Source organism: Poromitra crassiceps (assembly GCF_964638095.1).
Source record: "Poromitra crassiceps genome assembly, chromosome: 12".
In the NCBI taxonomy this organism is placed as follows: Eukaryota; Metazoa; Chordata; class Actinopteri; order Beryciformes; family Melamphaidae; genus Poromitra; species Poromitra crassiceps.
Window position 1 is genome coordinate 108,852 of NC_139632.1, and position 13,976 is coordinate 122,827.

At 44.2% G+C, this 13,976-nt stretch overlaps 2 protein-coding genes across 2 annotated transcripts in view; one reads left to right on the forward strand and one right to left on the reverse strand.

Annotated features, from left to right (window-relative positions):
• psmd1 (proteasome 26S subunit, non-ATPase 1) overlaps positions 1–13,976 on the forward strand; it is a 96,270-nt gene that overhangs the window by 26,513 nt on the left and 55,781 nt on the right. The window lies entirely within an intron of this gene.
• Positions 320–12,400, reverse strand: htr2b (5-hydroxytryptamine (serotonin) receptor 2B, G protein-coupled; the record flags this gene model as incomplete). The annotated part of the gene is made up of 3 exons (XM_083648154.1): positions 320–1,374; positions 3,910–4,110; positions 12,130–12,400. The coding sequence occupies 3 exons, from the start codon at positions 12,398–12,400 to the stop codon at positions 428–430; spliced, it is 1,419 nt and encodes a 472-aa protein (XP_083504280.1). The 3' UTR covers positions 320–427.

A 13,976-nucleotide genomic window follows, 5' to 3' on the forward strand; every position in this document is an offset into this window, starting at 1 on the left:
TTGACAATCCTAGAGTGCAGCCCCTAGGTGACGGGCAGGGTTAGCGTAGGAATATTTGTATCCACCAAAAGTTTCCAGATGGTCATATGTCTTCATTCTTTACATTTTTGTCCGCTTGCCTCCTTAAGGACAAAATCCAACCTGAGCTTTGTCAGCTTTGACCTCACTGAGGGTTTGTGTTGCTGCAGTTTGCCTCAGTTAAATGTCTTGTCATTTGAAAACTCGCATCTGGTCTTTGCCGTTCCTTTTGCCCCCCCTCCCCTCCTCCTCCCCCCTCAGAGTAAACTGTCTCTAGGTAAACTATGAACAGAACTGCTCCTTGGTGTCTGTGAGAATTCACAATGTATACGTGGCCTGCCTGTGCCTTTTGTAAAAGAGATGTTCAGTTTATACCATAACTCTGGTGGTTTTGTGTGCGCTGTCAGCTCTACACATAGCTGACGTGCTCCTCCTGCTTACAGTCCTCGTTCTCCGTCAGCAGCAGTGTGTCTAGCACCACCTTGCCGGAGGACTGCGTGGGCGCCTGCCGGCACCTCAGCGGGCTTTGGTAGCTCACCGCTCCGATGCCGTTCTTCATCCCGCGCTTCATGAACAGTTTGGAGTTCTCCGCCACGGAAGAGCGGAAAGTAATCCGTGTCACGCCCCGCCCCCCGTTTGACGCGCCCCCCGGGTGCCTCCCCGGCCCCTCGCTGGCAGTGCTGCTGTAGTTGCAGGTGATGTAGCGTGCGAACGCCTCGCGGAACGTCTTGTTGAACAGGGTGTAGACCAACGGGTTGATACCCGACGACACGTAGCCGACCCAAACAAAGATCTCCATTAGGCGAGCGACGACGTTGACGTCGCAGCTCGCACATAGCACAGAGGTGATGTTGGTGATGAAGAAGGGGCACCACATGACCACAAACAGGAGGAAGACTATGCCTAGCACCTTGGAGGCGCGCTGCTCGTTGCTGAGGTTCTGCATGGACTTCTTGCCCATGGTGGACATCCTGCGAAAGGGCATGACCATGTCTCCTGTGATGGGGTTCATTGCGAGTGCATTTGGAGTTCCTTGCGTCCGGGGAACTCTGCTCTCCAGCATAGTCAGTTTCTCAACCGGCGGGGCGTCCACAGTCTGCTCCCTCTGGAAGATGGTGGAGACTGTGGACACCCTGGACCTGAGCAGGTAAACCTTTTTGCGCAGCACCTGGATGGTGAGCAGGTAGATGACCAGCATGATGGTCAGAGGGATGAAGAATGCTGCCAAGGAGCCGAACATGATGAACTCGTGAAAGCTGTCTGTTTTCAGCAGACACGTGTGGTTGCCGTTGAAGGTGGTGTTGTTGGGCAGATGGGAGTTTCTCAGACCCTTAATGGGAATGGGGATTGCTATGCCTGTAAATGACAAGAACAGTCTCATTAGAATTGGCGATGGCAAATATCACTTTTTTGTGTGGATAAACTGGGAAACTTGCCCTGGCTTCATGTATTTCACTCCTGCTTTTGACATTGGAATAGTTTTGTTTTGGATTTTGATTTGTATGAATACCTAGTTTCCCCAGGCAGTCTGTTGCACTGCTATTGTCATCAGAAATTAGATTCCTATATTCACCTTTTTGTTTTATAGTTACCATTGGAGTAATTGAATAAAGCTTCAAGCTTTTTTTCTTTTCTTCTTCTTTTTACATAAGGCTGCAATTCAAAGAGATGGCGTCTGGAATCAAATGGAAAGTCTCATTGCAGGATTTCCTTTGTGTTTGAAAAATCAAGTCATGTAATCATCCATGGCTTCACCATAATCCCTCTTTAAAGTGACCAACATGCTGTCAGCCGTGTTTAAGTGCTGCTCCCTCCATCCCATCTTCTGCTTTTGCTCAGGGAATGAAGCTCAGATGAAAGCAGACCAAACAAGCCCCATACTAAGGCTGTGCTTATCTGAGAGCTCTGAGCGCTGTGCAGCTAGCAATGATTCCACGATCAATTCTGCCAAAATTCCACACTGCTGTGTGAAAAGTGGTGGCCATGAAACCACTCACTCTGGGCTGATTAAGTTGATGAGCTCAAGGGCCTCTTTAATTTAATTTCCTACTGGAAAGCTAAAGTTCTGTGCAGATCTCAATGCTAATACATGGTTACTGTGCAGATCTTGAACAGTGCACCTTGGTGCTAATACATTGTTACTGTGCAGATCTCAATGCTAATACATTGTTACTGTGCAGATCTTGAACAGTGCACCTTGTTGCTAATACATTGGTACTGTGCAGACCTCAATGCTAATACATTGTTACTGTGCAGATCTCAGTGCTAATACATTGTTACTGTGCAGATCTCAGTGCTAATACATGGTTACTGTGCAGATCTTGAACAGTGCACCTTGTTGCTAATACATTGTTACTGTGCAGATCTCAGTGCTAATACATGGTTACTGTGCAGATCTTGAACAGTGCACCTTGTTGCTAATACATTGTTGCTGTGCAGATCTCAATGCTAATACATTGTTACTGTGCAGATCTCAGTGCTAATACATTGTTACTGTGCAGATCTCAATGCTAATACATTGTTACTGTGCAGATCTCTATGCTAATACATTGTTACTGTGCAGACCTCAGTGCTAATACATTGTTGCTGTGCAGATCTGCTAATACATTGTTACTGTGCAGATCTTGAACGGTGCACCTTGGTGCTAATACATTGTTACTGTAGGCAGGATAAATGCAGGGAAGGTCATTCTCACAGCAGCCAGCACTGTGTCGGTAAGATAAACCAGCAGAAGACCCACCCTCGTGTGAATGCTTTACATTCTGATGAAGATTCCAGTGGTCTAGCAAGTTGATCTTGTATACAGACAAGAGAGCAGGCCAAGACATCCTTAAAACAGTAAACCCCCTTTCACCTAGTAACTCCTTTCCATGATCTGCTGCGCAGACTCTTGGCTTTCTTAGTCCTGACAGTTTGGGTCATCTCTCGCACCTCATTGTGAAAACTCTGGTGGTGTTAGTTTCAATCTTTGTTTTGAAGAGTGTTCTTCTCTTGCACTTTTCTCTGGAAGGTCTCTAGTAAAACAAGGCTATTATCCATAACATTGTGGAAATGTATACAGTGCTACAGACTTCTTTTTTTTCTACTGCGGCTTGTTTGGTGTGCGTTGTTGCGTTGCCATCAGCGTGGAGGTTCTCCCTGCTCCACAGAGTGCGTTAACTTCTGAATCGATTCACCAGAAAACAATCGGTTCACCTTATTCCATTGAGAAAGAATGTGTGCATCAGCAATTGAGAATTGAACCTCCGTGATTATTTCGCTTGGAAGCAGCCATCGGATGCAACGCAGTGCAAGCAGTGGAGCATCTTTCAGTACTGGTAAAGGAATCCTTCCTTCAATGCCTGACGCCCGATGGAGCAGGGCTGTAATATTGTTCTATTGCTTTTTGAACTAGCTTGATCTTCTAGTTGTTGATTAACTGTTGATTGATTAACTAAGCATTATTTGGAGGCGCTCTTTTTTTTCTTTTTTTCTTTTTTACATATCTAGTTAGCTATCAAAAAGTGAAACTAGAGGGTGAATTCTGTGCTGCGCCAGCCAGCCACAGTGGCCTCAGCCTGGGCAAGCTGTGAAGAGGAACATTAACCAGGTCATCCCTCACCACATCTCCAGTAACATCTCTGGGATGCACTGTGATGAGTGTGTGGTACTACAGTCATAGCCCCCCTCCACCTCCACCCCCACCCCCATCCACTGTAGCTGTTTATATAGTATCTGCTTTTATTGCATCCGGCTTGTATTTTTGAGTCTATAAACCAGGTCTGCCATGGATCTAACTCAAAGCAAACCTTATCGAACTTGCAGTGATGAACTTGAAGGCCATGGAAGACTAGTGCAAAGTAGTTGTGAGTAAGTAAGTGTTAGTAGAAAATCTGGATTGAATATGCTTACCAATGGATATGAGCCACACAAGTGCTATCTTGACCATGGCTTTGGACCTGGATTTGTACTGGCTGTGTTGGATGGGCTTCTTGATGGCGATGTAGCGGTCCAGTGAGATGGCACACAGGTGCATGATGGACGCCGTGGAGAAGAGCACGTCCAGGAACAGCCAGATGGGGCAGAGGAACTCCGGAAGAGGCCACCCAGAATCTAAAGAGAAAAGACGAGAAGGAAATGACTCCAGTAAGACAGGATAACAGACCCACCATTACAGGACAATGTTTTAACAGGCTTTCTTAGATCACTTATCTCTCCTCCTGATGGAACGTCCATTAGTGATTTCTTGAATGCACTTGTTGGGTGTTTAATTCCAGAAAGACCTTTGTCTCACACACTGCCCACGATGGCCAGGGATTAGAAGTAGCACTCGTGTAAAGATTAGTGTTTGTTTATCTCAGAGAGGAATGAATGTACTGGAAATATGGGGTTCTCTGATGACTGTTTATGGAGCTAAAAGCTCTTTATGTAGATGTGCTGGAGACCGTGCTCAACAGAAGTGTTTATTTTCGCTTCCAGGCATGAAATTGGCAAGTAATTGGTCTGGCTTTTGTCCCGTTACCCATTAACATTGCAAAAGACCATTGTTAGTCATATTATTTTATGCAATTTTCTTTGAAGCCACATTTCACAGACATTTTCAGGGGAAATTCATTGAGCGAGCACATTGTTGTGGACCCTTTGTCATTGCCGTCTAAAGTATGCACATGACATGTGCACCTATGGTTGTTGTGTCTCTTGTTGTTTTTGCACTCATATGCCCTGTTGTATTTGCACTATGTTGTAAACGGAGTCCACAGCACAAGAATTTCACACGTGATACTTGTACCATGGAGTGACAATAAAAATCTTGAATCTTGAATCTTGAATCTTGAATCACATCTGTCTACTTGACACTTCTTACAAATCAACACAGAATGAAGTCAGTGTTTCTAAGAAGAGTCCTGGTTTTGGACTTGGGACAGAAGCAGTTGAAAAGGCGGTCTCATTAATTGCTTTCCTTTCAATGTTACGACCATTACAGTCATTATTGTTGCTTTAGAAAACGTTCTTGTTCCACCAAATACCAGCCGATAAATGTTCCACCCAGGGCTGTCGATGTCAGTCTGTTTACACAAGGATGACACCGATCAAGACGATGCCTTACATGGCAATTCCTACTACTATCGTTTTATTTACCCATGATATGAATGTATTATTGTTTAGGGTTGATAACGGTCATCCCCTTTATTACTTTGTGACAGTTTGTGTGATTTCGTTAGTTGCTCGTCAGTTCATTTCTACATGATGTTTTTGGGGGGAAGCCCTGACATTCTGCAAATCTACTTTTAAGTTTCCATACATGGAAATGGAAGTGTAATTGCTGTGGTGAGAGTTCATGAGGACAAGATTAGGTGGAGAGAAGTCCAACTGATTTTTCTCAGGTTTGAAGTGGAGGAACACTGCTAAGCTTGAGCTTATTAAAATATGAGCTTATTGTAAAATGGATGGGCTCAGTTCATTAGCAAAAAAAAGCAGTACAAGTGTGTTATGTACACCTGCTGGCACAGATATGTCTCAGTTGAAAATTGAACTCTAACCTTGCTATAGGTAGATGGATATATGTAGAAAGTCACAGCAATGACAAATAGGACATAATAAACCACATAGCAAAACTATAGTAAAAGCTAGTAAGGAAATGAATCGCTGCAGTTGCCCCGGCATACAATCACCTGGCCTATTTTCATATCAGCATTTTTGGTAGAATAGAGAGCCAAAGTGAAACGTCACTTCCTGTTTTCTCCCTGTACCCGCGGTAGAAAAAATATGAATGGCGGTGAACGGAGAATAACATTACTTTTTTGATCCCATTTGAATTGTGCCACGGGGTGCCAACGTTCATTTTGTCCATTTGAAACATAACTTTGCATGTCAAGAAAGTCGCCGTTTGTCGTCGAACTGAAGCGTAAGGGTTAGTTTCGTATACAAACTGCATAGCTCGTGGAAGCTCGTGGCATGTCGCCGCCTGTCTTCAGCTTTGCTGGTAGACATGCAAAGTTATGTTTTAAATTGACCAAATTAACGTTGGCATCCCCCGGTGGCACAATTCAAACGGGATCAAAAAAGTAACGTTATTCTCTGTTCACCGCCATTCATATTTTTTCCAGCGCTGGTACAGGGAGAAAAGCAGGAAGTGACGTTCACTTTGCCTCTATATAATCACAATGAATGAACAACTGCCACCCCCACTCTCTCCTTAGAGAATAATCGGTGGAGAAAGTGCACTGCCAGGTTAGGTCCCTTGTTGAAAAAACTAAATTTTCATTCAGTCCACACTAGGGCTGTCACTTTTTCCCCAAAATAAAATTCGAACGAACTTTAATTGCCCGAAATTCGTTCGAATATATTCGAAGTTTTTTGGTTAATTAAAAAAAAAAAAAAAAAAAAATTTTTTTTTTTTTTTTTTTTTTTTTCAGTCCAGCAGCCTGTTGCACCAGCTGAACGTAAGTTCTGTCTTAAGTTAGGGTGTAAAGTCCACACTAACTGCTACGTTCAAACTAGTTAGTTTGACACTAAAGTTGTGTCTTTGTTTGGTTGCACCACGGAGACGTAAGGTACATCTTAACTAGTAGACCCTAAAGTCCATACTAACCAAAATAGTGTCGCAGACAATGACGTGTACAGTATCTGTGACCAATCAGTGAAAAGCACGGTGGAAACGGTGTTTATTTACGGTTGTTTTATGTGGAGTGAAAACAGGACATGTTGCCCACCGCAAATTAGTGCTTTCATATTTCATCAACACTACCGTAATCAAATGAGAACGTTATTGAGTAACGTTCGTTTAGGTTCATATTACTGTTAACGTTTATCTGTGAGCTCTTCATCAGTATTGTAGGCTATACCACCATCCTGCCTCACTAAATTGTTGCGGTTATTTTAATTTGTATGCAGTGCTGCAGCTTGTGGGAAACAAAAGCGTGAGTCATAAATATCAAAGGGTGTAATTTATCACGGAGAGCGCGTTGCGGACGCAAAACAACGATGCGCCACGGTGCCAAGTTGCAATCCGTGCCGACTGCTATTTTACGGAGGACTTTACACCTAGTAAGACGTAGGTGTAAATTTTAAGTTCTAACTTATGCCTACGTTGTAACTATTTCACTTGGTGCAACCCAAATATTTTTAGTAGTGCGTAAACTCGGACTAAAGGTTCTTGCACACAGAGTCCGAATTGTTCGCTGCGTTTTTTTAATCCGTCATCCGAAAAAAACACGTCACGCACAGATACCTTGCACACTGAGTCCGATGCGTTAATTATCCAATATTCGTTGCGAAGATTCGCAACGAAAAGAAAACTACCGCGATCCTATTGATCCACAACTGGCAGTGTGTAGTGTGGCTCTCTGTCTCTCTCCTCCCCCCCCCCCCTTCCCCATACACACACACACACACACACACACACACACACACACACACACACACACACACCGCGTCCCGCATTCCAAGCTGGTCTGCAATCACCCGGCACATTCTGTCTTTTAATTCCGAATCTCTGTATTCCTGCTTTGTCATAAAATGCTTTGTGCTGGGAGACGAACTGAATTAACTTCTCAGACGCCATTTTTCATTGTGAATAGCAACACTACGGCAGCTCTTGAGTGGTCAAACACCTGTCAAAACGATTTCATGGATGCGGAAAAACGCAGAAAATCGAACCTCGTCCGAAAACTTAAATGACGGACGTAATTGTCGGACTCGGTGTGTCAATGATGATTGACACAAATGAGGTCGTATTTTTATTTTTTTCGTGCGTCAATTTCGGACGAAAAAACGGACTCTATGTGCAAGGACCTTTAGTGAGACTTTACGTTCAAACTAGCTTACGTTTCAACTTACGCACAGCTGGTGCAACCCACTGCAGGCCACCGGGCATCAGCCCGACGTGTTAGCTTGGACGCTCACAGTCACAACACTGCCTCACAAACTTGGCTGCATCCAACTCGAGACAACTTTTCAGACCCTGGAGACAATCTTTCTCAGAAGAGACTAACGCGACAAATCTGGAGACTTTTTCTGACATGGGATTAACATTACCAGCAAGCAGCAGTTGGTTAATTTTGGTTCATAAAAAAAAAAAAAAAAAAAAAAAAAAAAAAAAAAAATTAATAATAAAAAAATAAATAAAAATTCGAACATTCAAATTACATTTCGAAAACGAACCCCTCCCCCCACATTCGAAGTTGCATTCGAATTTCGAATGAAAAGTGACAGCCCTAGTCCACACTCCACAGTATAACTACTATTTGCTTCGCAAATATGGCATTTTGGAGAACAACCCAAGTCCGTTGAAATAACTCTGCTTAATGGTTCTTGCATTAGCCATTTCAGTGCTACACTAATAGTGGAGGTTGACATCTTTTAAACAGTGGGGCCATTTAATTTGTCAAGGTGTTGCCTGGAAGGGTGAATCATCTGCCCGGCAGATGTGGGAACATACTTCATATGTTTTACTGTGGGAGCTTTCCTTTTCAAGCGTTGTCTCCTCGAAACCAGTGCTTCTCAAATGGGGGTCAACTCTTTTTTGTTGCAAAAGCTTCATAGTCCAACGAAGATATTGTATGCTTTAAATCTAAAATTGTTCGTGGATTACATCCTAATCTAATAAATCTATACATTCTAATCTAACAAACCCATCAATTAAAAAAGTCAAGCACGTTACAATTAAGCTTAGCCCAAAATCACAAATCAGAAAGAGTGGGTCCCCGGTATATTTTCTATCTTGTAAGGGGTCTTTGGCTGAAAAACATTTGAGAACCTCTGCTCTAAACAGATCGAGCTCAACCCCTCGTCATGAATATTGAATCCTTTTGCAGCCTTGAAATTAGCTTGCCAGGCTAATGTGCTACAGTAGTAGTTTTCTTGTGGATCAGAGCAGTGTTTGTTTGCTAACTCATTAGAGCAGTGTGATATTATACAGCCAGTGTGCTCATATTGCCAGTGTGTTAAACCTGTACAGTGTGTCTGCTGTGCTTCATTGCAGCAGCCTGAGCGTGTTGTGAAGTGATGTAGCGGAGTGAAGTATGACACACTGTAGTGTACGTGAGTGTTTATGTCGCTAAGACCTCTCCCTCCGCTCCTCACCCTGCTGCCTGGCACTGTGTCTCCTTGGAGAGGGTTAATAGAGACACTGCATGCAATGGGCCACGCCCATCACGGGGGAAAGCTCTCCATTCACTTCCATACCCCAGCATCATTTCCCTTGAATTAAACATAGCTAAAAGCTGTTGTGTGGTGGGGCTGCGCAGACAACAAATGAAAGAAATCGGCAATAAAAAAATGGTTGTACTCCCGAGCAAAACAAGCAAGCCATTGAGAATCGGCGAGAAGAAAAATGTGGATCTAGCCGTTCTTTGGTTGCTATGGCACCCTTTTTGCGTTGTGGTGTGTTGTTTGTCTTGCTGGTAATTCCTGTACATATAACAACAAATGTATATGTATTGTATAATATTGAAGTGTGTCTTTATTACTTTTCAAACTAGTAATAATGTTACTAATCTTAATCTGTAAAGTGACTTTGAATGTCTTGAAAAGCGCTATATAAATAAAATGTATTATTATTAAGGAAGTAAGTTGGAGTGTTCAACTTCCGTATATATGATCTTTGTGTGCAACACGCGACCATGCACGCAACATAGGAGAACGCCAGGATTGGGGGGGGGGGGGGGGGGGTTGTTTCCCCCCGTTTTGGGCGTGGTTTCTGAATGATGACTCACTCCGCAGTGTCTCTATGCCAGTATTGGGATTTGAAGGGTACAGTATAATCACTTTCAAATATTTGCGATAGTGATCAACGAACATCAATATTCTACCTCTCACCCCTAAATGTAATGTTTAAAACGGTGGTTTTCTTTTACAGTCGCACTGTTGTGACCTTTCACCTCTCCTCATATCTAGGCTAAAGGCATTCACATGATGATGATGTTTAGCCCTGTCAGCTGTGGCCATTGGAAACATTTTGACAGCAATGCTTTGTTGTGAATCTGGACAGCATTGTGACTGACGGGGGGGATAGATGTTAGGGCCAGATTGAACATGTCCGCATCATGGTCTTGACTTGTTTATCCTCTCTCTCTGCGCTCCGTACCCTTTCCTCTGATCTGAGTGCATTAAGATGCCATCAAGTGAAGCAGCCTGAGTTTGCCTTGTTGTCGTGTCTTTTAGACTCTGGCACACATGGTTCTTCTTTTGCAAAGAAAGTGGATGTTTTGTCAGAAGCCAGACATGAGATCATACTCCTCCAGGTCTCAATCGTTTTTCATTTTTTCATTTGTTTTTATTTTTATTCGTTTTGACTTTTTGTTTCCAATTTCAGTTTAGTTTTCATTAGTTTTTAAGGTGGGTTTGATCGTTTAGTTTATTTTTTATTTTTTGAAAATGCTTAGTTTTAGTTTATAGTTTTTATTAGTTTCAGTGTTAGTTTTAGTCTTTTTTACCCCTTTCCTATTTTTTTGTAATATGGGGTGTTTGTCAGGGGTGAGATTCAAAAGGGTCACAAAAGATGATAGATCTAGGAAAATAGATTTTATCTCCACTCAAAATACTAGGCTTATTATGTATGAAATACTGTAAACTGACAAAGACTGAAACTAAGGACATTTTCTCTTTAATTTAATTTTAGTTAGTCTTGTAAACGCACAATACCGTTTCAGTTAGTTATCGGTTTTTTGTAAAGCTTAGTTTTTGTTTTTATTTCAGTTTATTTCATGTTTTTTCAATTCCGATACAATTAATTAGAAATAATAAGCTAGGCTGTAGCTCTGTATCGAAGGAGCTTCATTTAATTGTTGCCTCAGAACATTGAGACTGATGGCTATTGTTCCTCTTCCCCAGCTGTATTTACTCTTTATTGACTTTATTATTTTGCCCATTCCTGTGTCTAAAGTGAACAAGTTGGAGCAGATCAGATTTGGGTGCTTTGATGATGTTCGCAAAGAGACCGGAGGGAGTGGGTCATCATGATGGTCAAGACCAGTAGCTGAGGCATAGCTGTGCCACTGTCTGCTGCAAGAGCACTGCCAGAGGAAGTAGCTTGCTTATTGTCCACTATCTCTTGTTATATTTCATCTGGCATAATTATGTTTACAGATGGACTGGAGATTGTATCCAGTGTTCCTCATGTCCTCTTTTGAACTCCTCCGCTGCCCATAAATCTCTCAGCCTATCGTTTCGTTGTGGATCAGCCAGACACACAAAGGTTAAATACAGTTTTCAAAGTAAAATCTTCATCAGCTGCATTTTCCCTCAAAAGCAATGAGACTTGTCATGTGCATGTACTGGACATGGCATGCTCAGTTCAGCTCAAAGTTGTTCTGGACTGTTCTAACTGGTCTGGTGCAATTCAGACCTAATTGATTGCACACACAAGGGCAACAACATCCATCACTTCGTAATCATGTTTGGACACATTTATCTCACGACTAGAATAAGGCGGAGGGGTTCCACGGGCACGACTAGAATAAGGCGGAGGGGTTCCACGGGCACGACTAGAATAAGGCGGAGGGGTTCCACGGGCACGACTAGAATAAGGCGGAGGGGTTCCACGGGCACGACTAGAATAAGGCGGAGGGGTTCCACGGGCACGACTAGAATAAGGCGGAGGGGTTCCACGGGCACGACTAGAATAAGGCGGAGGGGTTCCACGGGCACGACTAGAATAAGGCGGAGGGGTTCCACGGGCACGACTAGAATAAGGCGGAGGGGTTCCACGGGCACGACTAGAATAAGGCGGAGGGGTTCCACGGGCACGACTAGAATAAGGCGGAGGGGTTCCACGGGCACGACTAGAATAAGGCGGAGGGGTTCCACGGGCACGACTAGAATAAGGCGGAGGGGTTCCACGGGCACGACTAGAATAAGGCGGAGGGGTTCCACGGGCACGACTAGAATAAGGCGGAGGGGTTCCACGGGCACGCGCTCCGCGCAGTTAAGCGGCGCGCTGGAAACGAACGCACGAAGTCTGTGATATTTCTAGTTAGAATGAAGGCTGGGAAGTGTGATCTGGGCATTGAGCGATGATGAGCCCTTTCCTCCTACCAGTAGACTGTCGTTGATGCTGTTACTGTTGTACTGGTTTATATCTCAGAGGGTTAGGTGCTCCAAGACGAGGTCCGTCCTCGTACGTCAACTTACTGTAGAGAACAGTGACGAGGGCGATGGGCATCACCAGGAGTCCCACCAGCAGATCGGCCATGGCCAGTGACATCAGGAAGTAGTTTGTGGCGTTCTGCAGCTTCCTCTCCAGGGACACGGCGAGGATGACCAGGATGTTGCCTCCGATGGTGGGTATGATGACCATGATGATGAGCAGGGCGGCCCACTGCAGCTGGAGCCCGGAGCCCTGCTCCCCTGGCCCCGAGCCGCTGCTGCTGGGCACCAGCGGAGCCGCCACTGGCTGAGACATGCTGCTGCTGCTGCGGAGGCTCTGCTCTGGCTGCCTCCAGAGGCTCGGTCAGCATGGTCACCGGGTCCCCGCGGGCCGGGCCAGCACACGGCTTGGGCTCAGCGCACCGGGTGCCGCATCCCTGCTGCAGTGTACAAGCCAAAAGGGTCGCGTCGAGACCAGTAAGAGATCCACTGCTCAAAATTTTTTATTTTTTTAATGTGTCTGTCTCAAAAGCAGGGAATAATCCAAACGGTTAGTACTTCCACAGCGAGATGTACTGCGTTTCAGCAGGAGTCCGTTTCACAGGCGAGCAGCAGCACAGGCAGGCGGTAGTCTTGTCATCCTGTTCAGCCACTCCGGACAACAAAAGGTCTGTAAAGGAAACAGTGATGCCTCGTTATCCCCTTATCTCTAATGAGTCTGAGTGTGCTGTGCTAATCATCACAGACATGCATGCTAACACATGAAGAGCGATGTTCCTGTATGCTTCCAGACCATGGCCAAGAAATCAACCAGGGAAGCTGTCGCAGCTTGCATGTTTTCTTTGCTATATTGCTCTGCTGTACTGTTAGACATTTTGGAAAATACACTTGTGAAAATAAATAATGCAGAGGGCATGGAATTCTTTGGACAGTATTTTATACCATGTCGTCTACTAATACAAACAGTATTTAGGATTTTTTTTTTATTGTTATTATTATTACTCAAATTCATAACTGTAATTGTGATAAAAACAAATCCAATGTATCCACCATGTCAGAAAAATATTCTAAAAATAAATACCAAGAAGTACTTGGATGAAGCTGAAGGTCATTCCTTTAATATAAACAAAGTCTACAAAAATGTATACACTTGTGTGTCTGTGAGACGGATGACACAAAATTAAATAAATACATAATCAATCAAAAACATCAAAGTGCTTAACATTTTAACACTTTTCTGTATTTCATTTAAACATTTGAGTGTTTTTGTTTTGTTTTTGCTTTTGGAAAAAAAAAAAGTTTCTTACCTGCTCCTTAAGATGACATCTATCTGCAGTTTGACAGTGCATCCTCACCTCCGCGGGAATTAAAGCGTAAATTGTGCGCAGGGCGAACTGTGCTGCTCATGGCCGAGCGTGCTTGAACCCTCGGCTCACACCTCTTCAGAGCGTTGCCTTTTTTTTCCACGTCCCATGCCACGTTTTTATATTTACACCCTCCCCAAATAAGAACATGTCACGGAATGCCCTCCCTCAGAGGCACAACTTAAATCTGTCCGACTCATGTAGTCCATGGCGTGAAATGTGCTTTGCTCCCCGGTGCTGGAAAGACCCCCGGTCTTCTGGACTCGCATCACCTACCATGATCACAGGTTTAGAACTTTCACATGTTCCTCCATCTGCTCTCTCTCTCTCTCTCTCTCTCTCCCTCTCTCTCTCTCTCTCTCTCTCTCTCTCTCTCACTCACATTCCCGCTCACTGCCTCTCGTCTCACTCACAGCCTCTGATGGGCTCGTGCTCTCTCCCGGCTCGCTAGCTCTCCCTTCCCTCTCTCCTTCCCTCCCTCCCTCCCTCCCTCCTTCCTTCTCTGCCTCGCTGTCCCCTCCCTCCCTC